The 21664-nt window shown below is 29.8% G+C and overlaps 1 protein-coding gene across 2 annotated transcripts; it reads right to left on the bottom strand.

Annotated features, from left to right (window-relative positions):
* Nucleotides 1–1955: 1955 nt before the first annotated feature.
* LOC114183111 (C18orf8) lies at nucleotides 1956–13473 on the bottom strand. Of its 2 annotated transcripts, none has more exons than XM_028070015.2 (14): nucleotides 13355–13473; nucleotides 12874–12975; nucleotides 12110–12269; nucleotides 11797–12011; nucleotides 10854–11113; nucleotides 9118–9271; nucleotides 8750–8859; nucleotides 8569–8656; nucleotides 6760–7092; nucleotides 6616–6690; nucleotides 5144–5661; nucleotides 4467–4575; nucleotides 4195–4374; nucleotides 1956–2468 (listed from the first exon to the last, which is right to left on the bottom strand). In XM_028070015.2, the coding sequence occupies exons 4-14, from the start codon at nucleotides 11962–11964 to the stop codon at nucleotides 2292–2294; spliced, it is 2172 nt and encodes a 723-aa protein (XP_027925816.1). In that variant the 5' UTR covers nucleotides 11965–12011; nucleotides 12110–12269; nucleotides 12874–12975; nucleotides 13355–13473; the 3' UTR covers nucleotides 1956–2291. The 2 variants fall into 2 exon arrangements, with proteins under 2 accessions (XP_027925816.1, XP_027925788.1); XM_028069987.2 differs by having other exon boundaries at nucleotides 1956–2480.
* Nucleotides 13474–21664: the final 8191 nt, after the last annotated feature.

Raw genomic sequence — 21664 nt, forward strand, 5'->3', positions numbered from 1 at the left:
GGTTGATGATTTTGTGCAAGGGATGCAGTAAGTCTTGACATTTAACTCTATCGCCATGCATGCAAAGATAGCTTATGCACAAGTAGGCAGATAAATGACTTTAAGTCTGTTCAACAATATTTAAATTGAATTAAATTACTTCCAGTGAATTGAACTATATAAAAAAAATTGCATTGAATTATAAATTGATTTAATTTTAAAAATACAATTGTTCATATGTATGACTCTCTAATCATTTAGTCTGTTGGTAATAATTCAAACAATTCAAAAAATAATTTCATTTAATTGATTAAAATCATAATATAGTTTAGCTCAATTCGTTAAATCATTACATAACATAATTAAAAAAATAATTTTTTGATTACTAAATTTTGACAACTTTCTTTTATAATTTTAGGTGTATCTTCTAAATGATTTTTTATTTTTTTTTTTCATTTTCTCAATTTCAATATTTCAAAATCACTTGAAAGATGTCACCTTATATTGTAAAAAAAAATTATCAAAATTTAGTAGTCAAAATATGATTGTCCATATAATCAAGTTCCTTTCTTTTTGTACATCTATTTTTTTTTTCTATTTACGTATTAATGAATCGTTTGTGTTTAGGATTCACGTAATGTGTCATCTATTTATAAAACAAAGTAAAATAAGTTTTATACAACAAAAGGATACACGAATGTGTCAGCAGCTTTAAAACTTGTATTAATATCATATTGGATGATGTTATTTACACAGAAAATCCCAGTATTATTTTTAATCTTGTGGAGTAGTTCAATCATATCTCATTCTTTTTTCTAAAACAACAAAGTGATGTTGCTTAAGGTATAATTTATAACATGATTAGTTTTCCTTTCTCACAGTTGTAGTGAGTTACAACCACGACAACCAAAACAAAATACTTTAAAATTTCAACTTCTTTTCCAACTAATCAATTTATGGACTTTTTTTATGCATCATTATGTAAGGCAAGCTGACATAATTATTTTTTTTCCGACTAAGATATTTTTCTAGCTTTTTTAGTGCATATTGGATAAAATATAAGTTTAATTAATTACTCAATATTTGAGACCCCATAAAAGAATATTAATGTGTTACATTAATAATTCAAGATCAGTTTATCCTTACATTATTAAATTATTGTGTTCACTTATTTAGTCAACAACTCCGTTTTAAAAACATCATCAAACGGCAGCTGAGAATTATTACAATAAGAAACCTAACTCTATAATAAAAGGCTGTTATAACAAAACCAAGCAACCATAACACCATTATTTAACACTGTTGTAATATATGTCTGTCTTCAACATTTTGAAAGTTTATTACAGGATTAATTTGTTTTTAAATACATGTTTGTAAAGTTGTGTGCTTTATCAAATGATAAGACTATTTTATTTAATAAGGTTGTCGAATAAAAAATTACAAGATAATTACAAAAAATTGTACTTTTTTATATAATGATATAAATATACTAACACTACTTAAATAAAGAAGGAATTATTAGTTACATTTTTCACATTAGAGTTAGAAAACATCCTTCTCTATTCCTCCGTGTGTACATAAATATTTTGTTTGACAAATGTACTTTCTTTAATATATTTTTAAGATCAGTAGAAGTGAGCTTGTATAATTTCAATAATAAAATTCTAAACAAATCAAACTGCACTAGATAACATTTGATTTTGTTTTAATTATTGGGTTTTTTCTTTTATATGGTTTCCTAGTTTTTGTTATGATATATTACAGAATATTTATATCTTTTTACTCCTGACTACTTTTTATCGGAAAACTTAATTAATTCACCTTTGTGAAACCAGTGATTCTTTGGCAAGTAGAGAACATAATTGTTTGTGTTATTAATGAAATTAAAACGTACAGAAAATACCAACACTTAGACATTAAAATGTTAAGAGAACTAGAATAATACAGACGGAAATCAAAAACAAAAGAACAAAAAGTTAGCATGCTAAAATATTAAGTTTGCTTTGGCATCTTAATATAAATTAAATACTTGGAATTAATTACAAAACATTTGGAAATTTTAGCATCTTTCCGAGAAAAATTCATCACTCTGTCCTTTCCCTCCCAAAATGTATGTATGTATTGAACAGTTATGCAACAGCTGCAAAACTCAACCAAAGTATCTACCACAGCTATTCTAACTAGGGAGACATTTATTTAACTTACAACATGAAACCATTATATTTCGTATCTAATAGAAACCAGACGTCATAGCCAGATATTCCTACGGTTGAACAAGGATAATGACTCAATTTCAAGTATTCTTTTATTTCTCAAACAGTCATGGATGAGTTCATTTCATTGAGTATACGGCAGTATCTATTATGGTCTGAGGTGTTTTTGAAGCCAGGAAGAAAATCTGTAAAGAACCTTAGAACCGCAGCAAGGTGTTGAGAGTCGTTGGAAACAAATGCTGCTTCTAAGAACAATGATGGCCGGATGGTATCCACCTGAAAATAATTCTTAAAACTAGTCAGCTTTAGTCTTTTGAAAATTAAGCAAAATCATAAACACAAACATTGTCATACTTGTTTCCTTATTATATGTTCAATCACAACATTACCATACAAGTAGTTTGATATTAGATTTTGTACATCAGCTGGAACCGGAAACTAACCATTTACTATTATGGAAATAAGCATAATAATTGCAAGATATATCAATAACTTAAAAACTAAGTAGTCTCTCATTAGTGAAAGCTCACAAAACAAAATTTGAACTGTTAAAGCAGGCAGTCTGGCCTAACGAACCAAGGTATCAAGGCATAAAAAGTGACGGGTCAGTCCAATCCAAATCGATAGATCATTCTAACTCATCTAAAGATAAAATTTAAATCCAAAATAAAAATGTACTTTTAAAATTTTCGTCATTTAATTAAACTAATTTTAATTTTTGGAATAGATAATTTGATATATAAATTATAATATGTATATGTCCTAATAAAACAATATTACTTTTAATTTTTCTAAATATAATTACTATTTTAAAAAACGAGCTGACAATAGCTTATAGGTTAACTAGGTCCAAAGCCCATATGGACTAAGGGCTAAATACTCGGGGAAAAAATAACTTAGTAATTCACTCTGTTCTGCGGATGTTTTGTATCTATCAGGAACGCTATCTCCCTAACCATACCAACAACTTCAACACTCTGTCTATGACCATAAAAAGTTGGTCCGCGAGGTTTCAATGAAATCAATAACAATATCTGTACGCGATACCATCTTATAGAAATATAATCCATCCCAAAGAAATTGACGTGGTTCAATCACGTCAACACAGTATTTAAATTGACGAGAAAGTAGGTGAAAAAAAATCATTTTTTAGAATTTAAATTTGTCTTCATTTTCTTTTCACTTTCTCTCTAACAAACAAATCAAAAGGCACTCCTTTCCGTAGTTTCTTTCTCCTCTATTTTTTCTTCCTCCAACTTTGTTGGAATTCAAGACGAGTTAGAAGTTTTACATTGAGCAAAAATAGTAAGACGACTAATATATACATAGAAGGATCCATAAACCTAATGTCATAAGATTTTAGGTTGAAAGTGGTTTCTTAATCTCTTATATGGGTCTGTTCATGATCCATTGGTATCAAATCTCCCCTTAGAAAAATCTCACAATTGTATCAGAGCCAATGATTTATAACCTAATGACGACTTGGACAAGTATAGTATAAAGTAAGTAAAGAATCCTAAAATAAGGTTCCTTGTATCGAAAGTCTTCCATTTTAGGAGGCATGTCCCATTTTAGAATGTGGACAAAAGGGCATTTAGTAGGAAACGAAATCAGGTCTATAGAGGAGATGTGGTCTTATTGGTTTATATTCAGGATCTTTATCAAGATAACATCCTTTGCGCGGGTATCATGTGTGTCTGCTCAGGGTGAAGCACTAGGTGAAGATTACAACTGGAGGCACCTAAACCCTACCGTTAGTGGATTTTGAAAACAGTATAACACCTATACTTTATTTTCAGCGAAGGAATATCTATCTCCAGATGTTGGGAAATAATAACCTATCATACAGGGATAGCTGTTTTCTATAGCAAAAATGCATACAAGAATCAAAACGGCAACACGAGAGTCCCCAGTTTTCCATTATCTCCCGGATGTCTTCGTTATTTAAAATATTATATAATGACTACTTCCTATACCAGGAGTCAGCACAGTAAGAAGTTACCCTGTTTTTCCGTGCATATCTCAAGGCTTCAAGGTAGTATCCATCCTGCACAAGCAGCAAAACATAATCATGATGTAAACCTAATTGTCTCAGCATATCAAGACCAAGCTTCCTAGTTTGAGCATTCTGGCGACCAGACTCTAGGAGTTGCAGTGCGACTTCCTTAGATGGCTCCAGAATCTGCAACAGAAAGAGACACGTCTTAGAATCAAACAAATCATAATGAACAAAAAAAGGCTTCCAACCTTTACACTTATACAGAATTTTCCGACCTTGTTTAAGACAAACAACCCGAGCTCTGCATAACGTTCATTGCGAGCCAGAAGCTGAATAATTAATACATACACATTTGGGAGTACACGTATCTTTTCTGAATTTGCACTGTAACAAAAATAAAGAGTGAAGATTTAAAGTAGTGGAGGCAAAATTTTCTAGATCCAGAAAAATATAGCATAAAAATCACCCGAATGTACACCTTTTAAAGTGGACACCTGGTCCTATACAACTGACCTAGTATATGTTTACATAACATCCTAAATCAAGTCCATGGCTGGCTAATGGCAATTGTGAGTTTTCAGATTTTTCTGGACTTGCCTTATTTACTTACAAATTATGATAATATGACAGTGGACCAACAAAACTCCATTAGAATCTAGAGCAAATCTATCAATACCTTCAGAGTTTTCAAAACAACTTCTCAATTCTTGTAACTATGAGCATTTAATGTTTATTATCTTTCAGATAGTTCGATATCTGTTTAGCATAATTCAATATTCCTCTAGAAGTTGTGATGTAAGAAGTATTCTCTTCAAAACAGTAGTTGTTATTCATTATTTTAGTAATAATTCTTGTTAAACAAATCAATCTGCAAAGCAGAAAAGATACTTCAGCACATTGAGAAAATTCCCTTTCTCATTTTTCTCATACTAACTCAATAACAATAGCATACCTGTGAAGGAACTCAATAATGATAGCAACCAAGTAAGAAGGGTCTCCGACCATCTCTTCATCAACAGGAGAAAAGACAAAGCTGTACATCTCATCTGGTGAAATTGCCGCAGAAGTAAGTTGGGATTCCTCTTGCCCAGATTGAAGAGATGATTGCATATCATAAGCACTGTGGGCATCCTTTGAATTGTGTTTTGGATTTGTAGACTGAGACTCATTATCAGAATCCATACTTGAAACAGCCGAAGCTTTATTAAGAGATCCACTGTCGACTCTTTCCATAGACTCATGAATGATTGATTTTCCAATTAAATCTCTTTCGATAGCAGATACCTCAGCACCAGAATTTTGATCAACAGAAGTTGATGCCTTTTCTGGTTTCACTCCCTTGAGATAGTTACCAGTTTTAATTGAATGGGAGTATGAGCTGACTAGTACATTTACAGCCTTGGCAACCACAGGCACAGGCCTGTGCTCTAGAATGAGTGTACGTGTAATACCCAAGCACAATTGTTTAGCCTGAAAACCATAGACGAGGGGACATTTTGTGCAAAAATTAATTATTTCAAACTTTCAAACAGACAAGTATGGACATTTTGTCTAGCATGAAAATTACAAGATGCTTCCAATTCCCAATCAAAAAGTTTAGAATAATTATATTTAACAGTCCTGAATACAGCTATGTAACACTTTACTTCCATAATTGGAAATCAGAATAAATTTTCTTGACAACTAAAATAAAAATAATTCTTTACATAGGGTAGATGATACCTATCCACTGTTAAATGTCCATTCAATGCACTTTAGTTCTCATGTTGTACAGAGGGATACTAATAAGGTGCAAAGGTTCCCTAACTAAATGACTTGAGCAAAAAAGCATGAAGTCACAGCTAACTTTATTTCAAGGACTCAAATTTGATAAACCGCTAGCAAACCATTTAAATTAGTAAACAAAAAATTAAAAATAATGGATGAGTTTATTTCATTTATTATGCTAAAGCTGGGATGCAAAAAAAAAACTAATGCATAAATCTGTGCCAAAGGACAACTGAGAGTGGCAAGTGATATGAGAAAACTTTATTGTACAAACTAGGTCAAAACCAAGGTGTGTGAAAAAAAATAAAAACATGACCTTTTTTAGCTTAGTACCTTCCATTCTTAGTGTAACATCTAGAAGTGAGAGGTTATCATGCAGCGGGGTAATAAAACTTGCCAAATTTGAAAAACTAAGTTTATTTTAGGACTCAATCAACACTTAACGAATTAACTAACTACTGGGACTGTAATGACAGCTCCAACAAATAAAGTTTTCAATACACATTTGTGGGCACAATTCCAGTTACAAACTAATTAAAGGAAAACTGTCTTGTGGATTGAATTAAAAAGAAATAACCAATAGAAACTGCTTCATTATTGCACCCACAAGAATAAACCAATTAGATGCATTTTATGACTAGGCCGGGAGAAAGATACCTTGTTAGCTTCCAACCTCCGCCGCTGCAGGAACTCTAATACAGATGGGACCTCTGAGCTACTGGCAGAAATTGCCTGCAAGATAAATTATTCATGAAAAAAATGCACCTTAATTCAGTATTGAAATATATACAGATAACTGACCTCTATGTCTAAATTAAACTTCCATAATAACTTATTGGCCACATCGCATACAAGGTCAGGCACTAGGAAAGTCCATGCATTGGAGTATGTAACTGCTCCATGATTACTCAAAACATTACTGTCAGAACTCTCACTGTCTCTGCCACTAGATTGAGATGAAGTACTGGATCTGGGGAATCCCCTAAATAATAAAGGAAGTGGTGCAGATATTGGTGCTCGTGAATCTGCAAAGAGATCATAAAGTATAACAACCTTTGCATCAACTTGATGAATAAGAAGTACATTGTCGACCACACTCACGGCAATCCTGTTGGAATAAATTGGAAAAGAGCCCTGCATATACCATTGACATGAGTCTAATTTTTTCAAGTCCATAGTTCAATGGCGAATTACATAAATACTACTTTCATACAAGCTCTAGGATAAAATTACATACCCCAGATGGTCAGATCATATCTTATCTGTGTAACTAGTTAAAATGCCTTTAATTTATTACTATATGGCAAGTGTTTAACATAGTTATAATTGTCTTAGATTAGAGAGTAAATTAGTATACATGATTGTATTCCTGTATAGATGTGTTGACCATAGAAAATTGAAAGAAAATCAATGTGTATTATGTCATATGCTGTGAGATATTTGTGTGGTAACCTTTCTCCTTAAAATCTTTGAAAATTCAATCTTTGTTTTTTTTTTTTTTATATTGATTGTAGGACTACTTGGAGAGGCTAAATGAGGAAGAATCGAAGAGATTTTCAGCTCATTTTGGAGCATGAAAACATGACCATTGGAAGGAGATTGTTGATATTTCCTTGCTGTCTACTGTGTCAAAATGCCTACAAGTTTGTTTAAACATCCAGAACCATGTAACTATATAGACCTGTGCACGTTTAAACTTTAAACATCCAAAGTTGCTTCTAAACGTACTGAGCTTGTCAAGACTGACAAATAGTTTATCCTAATTTAGAAGATAAACTTTTATTGATTGAAAAACATTTTGTAACGCACGGAACACCTACTGGAGAAATTACGAATATATCTCATCAAATTGGTTATAGAGATCACTTTTTCCTCATTTTCTCTCTCTAGGTTTTATTCCTTTTTCCATGTATCACTAAATCCCTAGGTTGGGGGACAGGAGTCATTATTCAATTATTGTGTGATTTGATCTCAATTTTCATTTCTACCCTCCAATTGAGCGAATTGCTTTGAACTTGATGCAATTATTGGCAATCCACCTAGAAATTAAAATTAAATTCAATCTTTCAATGGAAAAAAGATTATTGAGTTGGATGGGGAATTTCACCAAGCTGTTTGAGCCTACAAATAGGACTTGATAAACTATGAGATCTTCAAAAATACAAACTAATGTTTAATTCTAGCTTCTGTTGAGATTTGGGAATACCTAAAGAAATAGGGTTTTGGTTAGCACAAAGGGTTAAATTTCAAGGAAATTAATTTACCTAAAGTAGCAAATTTGGGCCTGAATAGGTTGATAATTCATTGGATCGAAAGCTGAATTTAATTACTCGAGAGGAATCTAACCCTAGCTGCAGTTCATCATTGTTACATCAATTTTAATCTTCGGACTAGTGCTTTGTGCTCTGCTTTTGCACTCTTTGTTCTGTTTTATTTTCGGAATCACTCAATGTAATCCATCTTTATTCAGTATTTGAATCTAATCCATGTGGGAACGACCACTTTATTACTTGATTCAACTTGGTTAGAAAATATTTCCAGATTGTTATGCAAACAAGAATTATGAGTGAACTGAAATAGTAAAGCATTCAGAATTTGAGAAAAACCAACCTGCTGTATTACTGCATCACGATATAGCCGATAAGAATGAAGCAGCATAGCAACTCTATCAACTTGTAAGCAGTATATCCTACCATAACTGTTGTTGATTGTTAAAGACATAAATCGTTAAATAGGAAGCTTTGCTAATTATAAAGGTATAAGTTGGATGAAGTAAATAACTGATACATACACAGTAACAATAAAGACATCTTCAGCTGCTAAAACAGGCTTACTATTTGCCTCAGATTTGGCCATAGCCATCTCAAATCTTGGCAAACGAACAATATCTGCAGATGAAATCTAAGAAAGGCATTGCTGTATTAGCCAAAAAGAAATAGCACAGGAGCTGTATCAGTTGACATTCTAAATTAATACTCATTACTCATGATGAGTCACAACAAGCACCATTACATTGACACATGCCACTCTTTTCTAAAAAAACAATGATATCTAGCCTTATTTTGAAAAAAATAAATAAAAAAAATACTATTCTTCATGGTAAATATCTTCCTGATCTAACAATTACAAGAAAAAGAAGCAAGCAATACAAACTCTCACCTGAAAGCCATGGAATGTCTTGCACTGCATGCCAGAAGCAAGAAGAACCAAGCGACTTTCATGGGTGTAAACATACCAACTGACATTCAGTTTCTTTGTTTGCACCAGTTGCAGTGATTTTGACTCTGAATTATAAGCATACAAGTCTAGACCACTGTTTAGGAAGTTTTTAAGTCAGTATATACATAAAAAAATGAAAACAAAAACATAAAGGAAAGAGAAATATTGATAAAAGAATACTTGGAAAATTACATAGAAAAGCTAGTCATTGTTGGAAAGCCCGAGGACATTTAAACCCCAGACTAGAATCTCATAATTATAATGTGGGTCTCAAGTCACATTCCAGAAAATTGGATCATAACATCCTACGACACTGAGTCTTATTGCCTAAGTGGGTTGCTGTGCACCAGCCCTCTACCTAGTCTCTGACAAACACTGCAACGGCAGCATCACCAACTCACATCATTTGTTTGCAGCTAAGAGACATGGCGAAAAGCTTCGATATGATTAATAATAACAGGGGGTGATTTAGTCTAAAAAAATAGTTATGTTTAGCAGGTGTAAGGACTTGTAGATCCCACATTAGAATCTCACAATTCAAATGTAGACTCACCAACTGCAGCATGTGCTCTAAGATTTTCTTCTTTCTGGTAGCCACTGTGTTTCTTTTAACATTTTTTGCTATGTAGACTCACCAACCATTGTCATGTTCTCTAACTGTTTTTTACTTTGCAGCAATCGCCATGTCAGGCAGTCATCATGCCCTTTGACCATTTTTAACCATTTTTAACTAGCTTGACTCGTATGTTGCAGTTTGAGAGGGAGTGCTAAAGATATGATTTTAGATGACAAAACATATTGAAGATTGATTGTTGTTGCTTTGACAAAGAGAAAGTCATGCTTGGAGAATATCTAATAGCTTTGTAATTCATTATTAACTTCTTCAACTTCGGCAACCAACTAACTATATGTTGACTAAGTCTCTAAGGCGGTCTTATGTTGATAACATTTGTAGCAAGTTTGTCTCATTTGATACATATGCTCCAACTTGAGGTGGAGTATTAGAGATATAAGTTGATTATGTTAAAGATATGATTTAATTACACTAAATAGGGAGATATGATATGATTTGATAGGAAAATATCTTATTAAATATTTCTCATTATTAGATATTGATTTTGTTCCTTATTATTATATCTCTTCTTCACTATAAATAAGAACACTTATGTGTGTATCCAACTCACAGAATTCATTATATTCCTTCTTTGTTTCTCAATTCTAAATATGGTACCAACGTGGTACCATCCTCCATGATCTGTTTTGTCACTAATCCTTTCAACAACTTCCTTTCAGCATTAATACATTGCTCAGCTAACATGTTAGCAGGTTACAGACATCTGAAGGGTAGGGCAACCAAATCATAACGATCTGAAATATGACAGAATAAATAATTCACTAAAACTAAAATAATTCAAGTCTCTTATTCCATTCAGTAATTCAAATACGTTTACAAAAATGCTTGGTCCAATGAAGCTTCTCACAAACCTCAAAAAATCCAAATAGATTAATTATCCTCTAAATTTTCAAGATATTGTAGGACTGCAAATCTCTGGCTAGGAAGGAAGCACTGTTATTAGCATTTGTTGGGTTTCTTCTTAATTTAACAATCAGAATATGTAAAAAGTAGATGTATATCAGATCAACAAACAATAGATGAATAAATAAGCTAACCATACCTTGTCTTAACAAGAACGATATCACACTGGTGACTATCTGTCCAAAAAAACCCAAGTATACTTTCTGATTCTGGCCTGCACTTATGGCTAAAAGTACCCCCAGTCTCTCTATCCCAAAACTGCATCTCATGGTTTGATCGCTGGACTGCTATTACCTTTGTGTCTAAAGAATATCGAATAGCTATAATAGGGCCTTCACTTATTGAGTCAGCGGTTGGATCAATTAGAGGATCAAAGGGACCAACTTTCCATGAAAATACCTAAATGATACAAACACAAGCAGACAGTGTGATCGAATACAAAATTAGAAAAATGAATTACCATTTAGAAACAATTCAAAAATCTGGGTTTGCAACACACCTTATATTCACTAGACCTTGAATATACAAAGCATATCACAACATAGTAATCAATACATGGTATAGTGGAGTAGTAAAACAAAGCAGCCCTAAGCTGCCAAGGCATTTTAAACCAATTTTTACCACTGAGACAACATTATTTAATTTTTTTCTTTTTGGAGTAAAATTGTGATTTCAACCCCCATTTTGTAATGCACATTTTGCTTCAGAAACATAGAAAGATTTGAAAACCTTTTTGTCGACTACTCAACAAAAGTTACCTCTAGTTTGATAAATGTCCTTTCACACTTAACCAAACCACTTTTTTCCATAATTGTCCCATTCTTGCTTCTTCCAATCAATCTACTAATTTTTATATAATTGTAACTTTACTGTTTCCTTTCATTTTTTGACTTCATTTCTATCTGCTCCTAGATTGACGATGATTATGTGCTTATTGTTTATAATGAAATTCTTTAATTTTGGGATTTTTTGTAATTTATTTCCATGGACAGTATAAATTATTTATATTGTATTAAAATAGTGTCCATCCTGCTACACCAATTTTTTGCTGGTGGCAGTATTGCTACAGTGTATCATATTACCTGGTCAACTGTTGGAGAGAGTATCAACTTATTTCCATCATCATAAAATAATCCACTAGATCCAGGAACATTGCACCGAAGTGGTGGATAATGAATGTAAGCGTGTGAAAGACCATCAGATCCACTCAGACCTATATTAGGCTTTGAAGTTGATGCTTTCCCAGACATGTTATATTGCGTTGTTTACACAATTTGTAGTGGATGAAAAATAACAGCTGCAGCAAAACTTCAATATTTTTATTTAAACTAGTGGTAAAAGGTAAAAACTAAGGCATATATGATTAACAGGAGACAAAAGTACAGAAAGTTAAACCTTTGCCTGCAACAAGTTGTAGCACTTTCTCTTAAAGTTACGATTGAGAACTTCTTCTACAAAAACTTCTACTTGTCACCATCAAGCTTTCTAGTTTACTTTTTCAGCAGCTCTTGGAACAAGGAATTAACTGGGCTTTCACTTAAACCTTCTTTTTGAGCTGTTTGGAGAAATATTTTGAAACATGAGAAATTTATTAGAAATGTCAAAAGAATGGTAACGATTATACAGTAGAAACCACAATACGGTTTCAGCAACAGAAACAGGAAATCAATAAAGTATAATCAGAAGCAGATCTAACTATCAAAAGTCATGATCCATTTAAGGGTAGGATTGTTTAAGTTTAAAGATAGTGATCGTATGATACAGCTTTGTTTAAGAGCATTGTTTACGGAAGCTACTATCCTTATCTTCTCATAAAAACAATAAGAGTAACATTTTTGAGGTTTCACTTTTCTATTTTTTATTTTTAAATTACATAGCTATTATAATTTGTCAATCGTATGTTTTCATTAAACTCACCTTTATAAAAACTCAAACCAACAGGCCCTAAATGAAGTGTGCAAAACTGTTTATCTTCAGTCTTTCTAAGAATATTGCTAAAAGAAAAAACATACAAACAGGCCATAGATGAAGTGTGCAAAACTGTTTATCTTCAGTCTTTCCAAGAATATTGATAAAAGAGAAAAACATGCAAGCTATTTCTTTTACTTAAAATGTAAGAAAGAACATATAACAGCAATGCCAATTATAGAATGCAATACCATATTCTGCATACAACTCTTTAGTGCCAGAAATTCCTTCACACACATATCACGTTCAATGTCTGGAACCTTCACTGCAACACAGCTCCCATATGCTTTTGCCTATTAGATGAGGTCTTAACCAAATCAATGTTTATGTTTGTGTCAAACCATCTGAAGATAGTACGGAGAAGACAAGAAGAGAATAGGAAAGCACCTATAATACAACCCAGTCTATCTCTTTTCTAACTTCCTTACCTCAATGATAATCGCGCTCTTAAAGAGTTTATCAAACTAAATAAATTAAACTTCTTGCAATTGAAAACAATAAAATCAAGCCAACCATTTACCGAAGGTACAAACAAATTATATAAATTATTCTGTATGAGTCTAACCAACCACCTAAATGATGTAACCAAAAGGTTCTACACGCAATATTTCATCATCTAACCCAAAACCAAAAGCACATTTCTGGCTTGATCTACGTAAAACAAAATCAAACCTCAGATACACAATTCACTAAAATACGCTTGAGAGTAGAAGCTGTATTCTTCTTCTCCTTCATGTCGACAGCAGTGCAAAATCTACATAAGCCAGAATTAAACGACAATCATCTGTAACCTACCAAAAAACCAAAGCAAAACCAAATTATAAACATATTCGTATTTGCAAGTTTCAAAGAAACTTACATTTACTTACGATACCACCACCGCTAATAATAATAACTTAATTAAAATTTCTAGAATCACATAGATTTTCACACCGGGAATATCAGTAAACGAAAAAGATAAAAACCCCTAAGGTACCTTCGCCCAATATGCTTGCACACCTAATCATGCGAGAATAATAGAAATTGAAAAGAAAAAAAAACATACGAGACGAAGAAAATTGAGAATCTGCATAAAGCACGTATGTATTCGTGAAAAAGGCGACTAGAAAATAACAGAAATGTGAGAGAGAGAAATTGTTTACCATCTCAAGCACTGGCCACATACATTCTGCAACAGAATTAATCGTAGATCACGAAGCGGGCTTATAGATATTCTTCTTTTCAATTCAATTCATAATTTTAATAATGTATAAAAACGATGCTGCAGTGAAACTACCTACCAGTCGCATTGCTTGTGCTGCTAGTTGCGACTCACTGGATGGTTTCCCTTTCTCTACGCTGCATTTCACCCGTGGGCCCAACGTCGGAGCTTATATGGGCTCATCATGGTAATAATAAGGCCCAATAGCTCATGCACCTTTTGGACTTTTACTTCCTGTACCTCATTGTGTTAATCTTTTCATACACTCCAAGTATCTTTAAGCCACTGTCATTCACCGTTGTTGGTCGGAGTGCACATATTACACTCATAATTGATGCTCTCTTTTTTTCAATATCTCTTTCCTTTACTTTAAATTAAAAATATTGTCATGCATAGAATGGATAACATTTACATGTTTCAAATATGATGTTCATGTTTTGTAGATTTTACGCTTCTATTAGCTTGAGTTTTCTTTTTCTATTCCTTTAGCTTTGTATTTATCTATTAGGATACACAATGATATCATATGCATATGCAAGAGAATTTAATACCACTCCACAAAATAAACACTACATTTATTGATATATTGTTAAGTTCATTTCTAATTAAATCATTATAGGTACATGTAGAATGTCATTTTAACATGTAAGTTAACCCAACTCATTACGAATTCTAAATTTAAAAAGATTGCAAATTTCAATACAAGCCAAAAATGAATCCATCCACTAAAAACCTAGCTTACTTGAGTTAAACATGTGGTGAGTCAAATTAATTCATCAATCCACCCATAAATTTAAATATAAAATTAATTAAAAAAATGAAAACCCTAAATGTTTTTCTCTATCTAATTCTCTCTCTAAACTAGAGGAATGAACATTTTTTGTTTGCATAAAATGAATGATACAACTTTATATAAATATTTAAAACAAATACAATTGTGTAAAAGTGTATAAAATAAAAAAGCAAAAGTAGAATAACACACCAAAGTCACATTTATCAACTTAAGCCACTTTCCTCTAGCTTTTAGTACCTTTTGTTTCGGTTGAAGGTAGTTTTTGTGAACCTATGAACCTATAATATGCCTTGACTTTATTTTGATTTTAATCAAAATTATAATTTAGCTTTTTAATAGATTGAAGAAAAAAATTTGTAACTTTTTTTAAGTGAGTCAACCCGTTTAAAACCCACCAACACATGGTGGGTTAGACCAGATTCAAATTTTTTAAGTTCACTAATAAATGAACCGGGTTTGATTGACTCACTAAGAAGTCAACCCGTGGTGAGTCGGGCGAAATCGAGTCGGGTCAGGTGACCTGTTTTGTATACAACAACAATATTCATTATCAACATCAACATAAGTGACCTCATCAAACACTTACCACATTTTATATAATGTGCCATTAAATTAAAGTTCTTTTCACATATAAACTTTTCTAGAATAGTACGAGGTTATCACATTGATCATGGTATTGCAACTATTACACAAGTTTAACATGAATAAATAAAAGAAGCATGCCAAATAAATAAATAATAAGTATTTAGTACATATTCTAAAAAAGACTCACAAAAGGAGACTTACAGAAGTTAGAGAAGAAATAAGATAGCTTGTAAATTTTAGATATAAAAAAATGTTCTAAGAACATCAACCAATATTATATAATACTTTATAATTAAAAAAGTAGACTATAAACATAAAATAACACTTTCAAACATATGTGACAGATGTAACTATTCACACATGTTATTTTCAAGGCATGTGAAGGTTATAACTACTTCCTATATCTCTTCAATTAGTATAGGAGGAAATTTAATTTATTTAAGATACGCATAAAGAGTTTATAACTTTCACATGTCATTTTGAAGTACATGTAAATTTAGTTTATTCAAACAACACATGAAAAGTTTTTAACTTCCACATGTCACTTTCAAGTACATGTGAAAGTTATTACTTCGTAACTTAATCTAGATTGGTAAATAATTAAGTGTTAAACATATAATTATTGAAATTGAAGTGTAATCATTACCTTAATTAGTTTTATGTTCACACTTGAAATTTCTCTTCATTAATCACATGCCTTATAATCTTTTAATAACTCTTCATTCTCCTGGTTGTGAGACATAAAGTTATAAATTATGTGTCTAGCCTCTCTTGCAAATCACTTTTGAAGAATATATGATCTCTTTTATAAGTTATCTCTCTCTTCGAAGTTTATTCTCTTGCTTTGGTTGCTATTTTGAAAAACTTCAAATGACAATTCTTTATTGTACTTGTCTTTATTGAGGTTTTTTTTTCAAAGGTGACATTATATATATATATATTTGTTTTCTTAATCCATTTTCTCTTATTTTTTTTGTTACCTTTTTTTGTTTTTACATTGATTTTGACATGTTGAAAATTTGGGTCACCATAAATACATGCTTCCATAAGCTTTATGAGTTTTTCCATGCATTTTTTTTTAAGTTTGGAAACACCTTTTTTAATTGATCAAAATCCTTCCGATCTTCTAATAATTACAGCATCCAATAATATTTTTCGCTAAAATGTAATGTCCAAAGCAAGTGTTCACAAGGCACTAACGGAACTTTTAAAGGTCGAAGAAATTAAAATCGAAATGCATAAAATTTGGGCACTTTTAAAAAATGGGGTGTAGCACTTTTAAAAAATAGTGGACCTAATATACTGACAAAAAAAATGGTACTAAGTGTTTCAAATGAATAATGATATTTTGACTACTAAATTTTAATAACTTTTTCTTAAAATATGATGTGTCATATTTTAAGTAGTTTTTGAATATTGAGAATGAGAAAAAAAAATAGAAAACTAATTAAAAGATGACACCTAAGCTTATAAGAGAAAGTTGTCAAAATTTAGTAATAAAAAATTATTTTCCTAACTCAATTACTAGTAGCCTACTGCACTCTACTACTTTATAATTTTTTATTTTATCTACTACCCTTTTATAGTTTGAAGTGATTAACTTTTGTAAAATGAAATTTTATTTATTTTAATCTCTATAAAATATTTTTTATATTTATTTTTCAAAAATTTTGAATTATTATATTGCACTTTGACATTTATTTTAAAAAAACTATACAAAATTTTTAGATAACACTAGTAGTTCCACTTCAGATGTTTAGTAGGATATAAATAACTAAAGGATTTCATATAATAATACTAGAAAAATAGTACTTTAAATTTCAGAAAATATAAAATAAAATAAAGAAATATAAGGGTCAAAATTAAAAATCGTTATTTTACAAAACCTGAAATGCTTAAAAGTTATGATTGACAATTATAAGACAATTATAATATTAAAAGTATATGGAACCACTTTTGAGTTTTATTGGCCTGGATAGACCATTAATATTTTTTTTTTCAAATTAGTCTCTTTTATGTTCAAGTACAATTTCTTTTTGTGAAAGCCTATATTTTCTTCATGCTTTTTTTCTAATTTTACAGGTTGTTAGTTGTTGAAATTATATTTTTTGAAGAACTAATTCTTAACATTTTTTTTTAGTTTTATAGATTTGTATATTTATTTATAATAAATTACTTTATTAAAAAATATTTTTTTTATAAAATTGTGTGAATATAAATTTAAAAATACATTTAATTTAATATCTATAAATTAATTGAAATTAAAAAATTGAAGAGTGATTATAATAAATAAGATAATTTAAATACATTGTAATTATGGTAATAGAAAAATAATCATAACGAAATATTGTAATTATGATTATTTTTGTAAAATTAATTTTGATAAATATATATTTATTTGGTTAAAATAATTTATGTAACATTTTTTGTGTGTGTGATAAGTTAGAAAACTAAAATTAAATAATAACATGGCTATTGGGGAAAGTATTTGAAAATATTTTTAATTTAAAGTGAAAAATTAGTAATATTGTAAAACATTTAGATTTATTTATAAAATAATTATTTAAAGAAAATATTTAAAAAGTATAGATTTTTTAAAATTTTATTTTGAAAAAAAAAAATAAATATAGCAAAATGTAAAATTTCTTAATAGAATCCTATAAAAAATTTAAAATACAAAAAGTATAAAATTCAAAAATCAAATTTAATTTCAAATTCCAATTTAAATTAGATAATTATTTGCTGAGGTTATTAGTTATTTAAAATAAAGTTAATAATTATAAAAAGTAAATTACTTAATACTAAAAATTTTAGTTTTGAAAAAAATTAGTAATCGATAAATGTTTTGTAAACAAAGAATAAAAGGAAAAAATGAATTCAGAGAATTGATTTAAATTAAATTTGGTAAGTGTATATTTATATAGTTAAAATTTAATTTAATTTTTTCTAACTTATTACACACAAAGTTTATTACATAAATTATTTTAACCAAATCGATATATATTTATCAAAATTAATTTTACAAAAAACAACCATATTATAATATTTTACTATGGTAATTCTTTTATTACCATAATTACAATATCTTTAAATTAGCGTAAATATTACTAAATTAATATACAAAATAAATTTATATTTATTAAGAAAAAAAATAATAAATGGAGAAAACAAAGATAAAATAAACGTTAATGAATAAAAAAAACTATTAAAATAGTTTTATGGAAAACATAAAAATAACAAGTTAGCCTTTAAAAAATAAATAAACAATTTTATTATAAAGGATAAATTAAAAATAAGTAATTATGGATACAAATGAAAAAATCTCTTATGAGAAAATCTCTATTGTTGTTATCATTAACTATTGCAATCATTGAGTTATCACTGAGATTGTCTTTTATACCTATAAATAGAGATTTTTTTCTACTAGTAGACAACAAATTAGTCTCTCTTATCTCTTCTCCTTTATTTTATAATAAAATTCTCTTTATATATAGTTTTAGATATCCATTATTCAAATATTTTATTTTCAATTATTTTATAAATATTAAATTAAATATATTTTTTAAATTTATACTCACCAAGTTTGTGAAAAATAATATTTTTTAATAAAATAATTATCTTAAATAAATATATAAACCTATAAACCTAGAAAAAAATATTGTTAAGAATTTGTTCCTCAAAAAACACAATACACAATTCCAGCCATAAAAAATATGCAAAATTACTCACACAAAAAAACATAATAAAAAATATAGTAACAAAGTGTGTTTGAGTGTATATAATTTTTATTTCTAAATTTATTAGCCTCAACAGACAAATGTGGGTCAGTTATTGAGTCCTCAAGCGAATGTCTGGAATGTCTTGTTTAATCAAATAGGAGACATGAAGGAGAAAAAAAAATCCACTAAAGGATATTTAAAGAGTAAATCAATAATATTTTTTTTCTTCAACGTTTTAACACATCTTTTAAAGGTAAAACATTAATGAAATTCAAACTTAAAAAATAGATAATATCTCATATCTGAGCAATATAAATATAAGTCGGATATAATTGCTAATAATACCAAAAGAAACAAAATATAACTATAACTAAAAATTTTATGATTATAATTGATTTATTAGTTCATTTTAAATAATTAGTAACAAGATTTATGATGTGCTTGATAAAAATTGATAGTCATCACTCTAAATCCAGTTATAAATAAATATCTAAATTAATTTGATGCTAAATTTCCTCCCAGATGTGGGTTTGTTATAAAATTTACGCCATAGTTTTTTTTCTTTCAAAAAACCCACTTATTTTTCTGAGGGTCTAATTATGTAAAAAGTGTCTAAGATTATTGTAGACGATAAAAAATTAATAATAAAAAATTAACATAGTCATATTTGGAGATTTAAATTTGAAAGCTTTAGCCTATAAAATATTAGATGTTAGAATGTTTAATGATAGAAGGAATTGTAGAGTGTGAGCTTAGAAAATATTGATCATTATTACAAGCACTAATGCCGTTGGCTTGACACTCGAAGGATTTTGAAACTTTCATTCTAAAATAGATTGATGTTAAACCATTTTACTTGATAAATTATGAATCATCTAAGAGAAATAATTTGAAAAAGTGCAGTGAATGAGTTATCTATAATATCTATCACAAATGAGTCTTTAACATTGGACCTAATGATTCTTTAACATTAGAAGAGTTGATAAATATGATTATAATTGCTAAATATGATTAATCTCTTATTAATTACTCGTAGTCAACCATTCTAAGAATTTGTAAGGGTTTCTTAAACCTTTCCATTATACGACTTTTGAAATCCAAACATAAAAAACTTGAAGAATCACTAAACAATAATTGTTTGATATGAAACAAACTTCCAAATCAATTTAAAAATCTGACAAATTTGCATTAATAATACAACGATGGAATTGCCCACACAAATGGCATCAATATCAAAAATCTATTGACCTCTTGACTCGTAACTAATAGTGGTGGTAATGGTTCAACATGATGATTATGACCAACAATGGCAAGTAACATCCCACTTCGCCATATCTCTCATATGCCAACCTTTTTAACAAAACAATAGTGATATATATGTTTCAAAAGAAAAACTTCTTATTTTTGTTTGAAGAGAAGTGCTTATATTATGAAAACGGAAGCGTTGACTTGTCGCGTTGTTTTTATTTCATGTACAAATAATTCACTTATATATATCCAATTCATCCATATATATATAAGAAATTGTCATAAACTAGTTTGTGAAGAGTTATGTTATTACATGTTGTGTTATAATAGTATACATGTGTGAAGGAATATGACGAGTTTTTTTGGGAGATTCATTAGGGACACACAAACACTTATTTATTGAGTTTTTATTGAGTTGTTGACGATTATACTGATCAATCATAGAATAAAAATTTGGGATATAATCCACTTAAGTTTTCTATGAATTCAGAAGTTCTTCTCAGATATAAAGAAATTATTCAGTGTCATAGTTAAAGATCATAATTTTTTAACGAACAATCGAAAAAAATTATGGAACATATGTAGGTTTAGATATTGTTCCTCCCGTGATCGCAATCTCTGAGAACTTCTTGACGAGTTTTAATATAATCAAATTTATAAGGCATCTCTTGTAAAATATGAGCAACACCAAATCCTTCTAAGGCCCAAACCTTCATTTTGCCTACCTGCTGTCCTCCTTGCTTAACCCTTCCTCTAAGTGGTCGTTATGTAACAAGTGCATAATGTCCATTGGAACTTCCATGAATTTTTTAGATGAATTAATTTATCAAGAATTGAGATCACTTTTAAATCAAAATCTTAATATAATAAGTTTATTGATCTTATAATTAGAGTATTCAATTTACTCATTTTGACCGGATCTGTGTTGAATATGAAAGTTAAATTTGTACATGAATTTCTAACATAAAAGTTATTATTTAATATGTAATAAATAGAATTGAGTAGGTTGTTTTGATTGATTTCCTGGTTTGTACTTCATTTAGCTTTACAGTTTTGAGATGCATTATGATGATACATGTGTAGTCTATTTGTGGGGGTTAGGAAGATGGGTTTTGTTTCACCTACTTTCCATGAAAGGGCCCCTCTAAACTCTTAACCATTTAAGATAAGAAAAGGTGAATAAGTTAATGAAGAGGAAAAGTCATGGAAGAAGACTAAGGCACAGAGCAACAGAATCTACTTTCTTGCTTCTTTAGGACCACTAAGACAAGGCACACTCATAAAACAGAGAAAGACCTAGCACTGCTTCTCAATTATGACTGCTACATCTATAGCCACATATACAAAACCTATGCCCGAACCGTTATAAATCTACCACAACAAACAAATTTCAAACTGCACTATATATGTTATTATGCCACACACATGTTACAAAC

The sequence above is a fragment of the Vigna unguiculata genome, chromosome 1 (assembly GCF_037176805.1).
Source record: "Vigna unguiculata cultivar grain cowpea cultivar isolate G323 ecotype 2 chromosome 1, ASM3717680v1, whole genome shotgun sequence".
Lineage (NCBI taxonomy): Eukaryota > Viridiplantae > Streptophyta > Magnoliopsida > Fabales > Fabaceae > Vigna > Vigna unguiculata.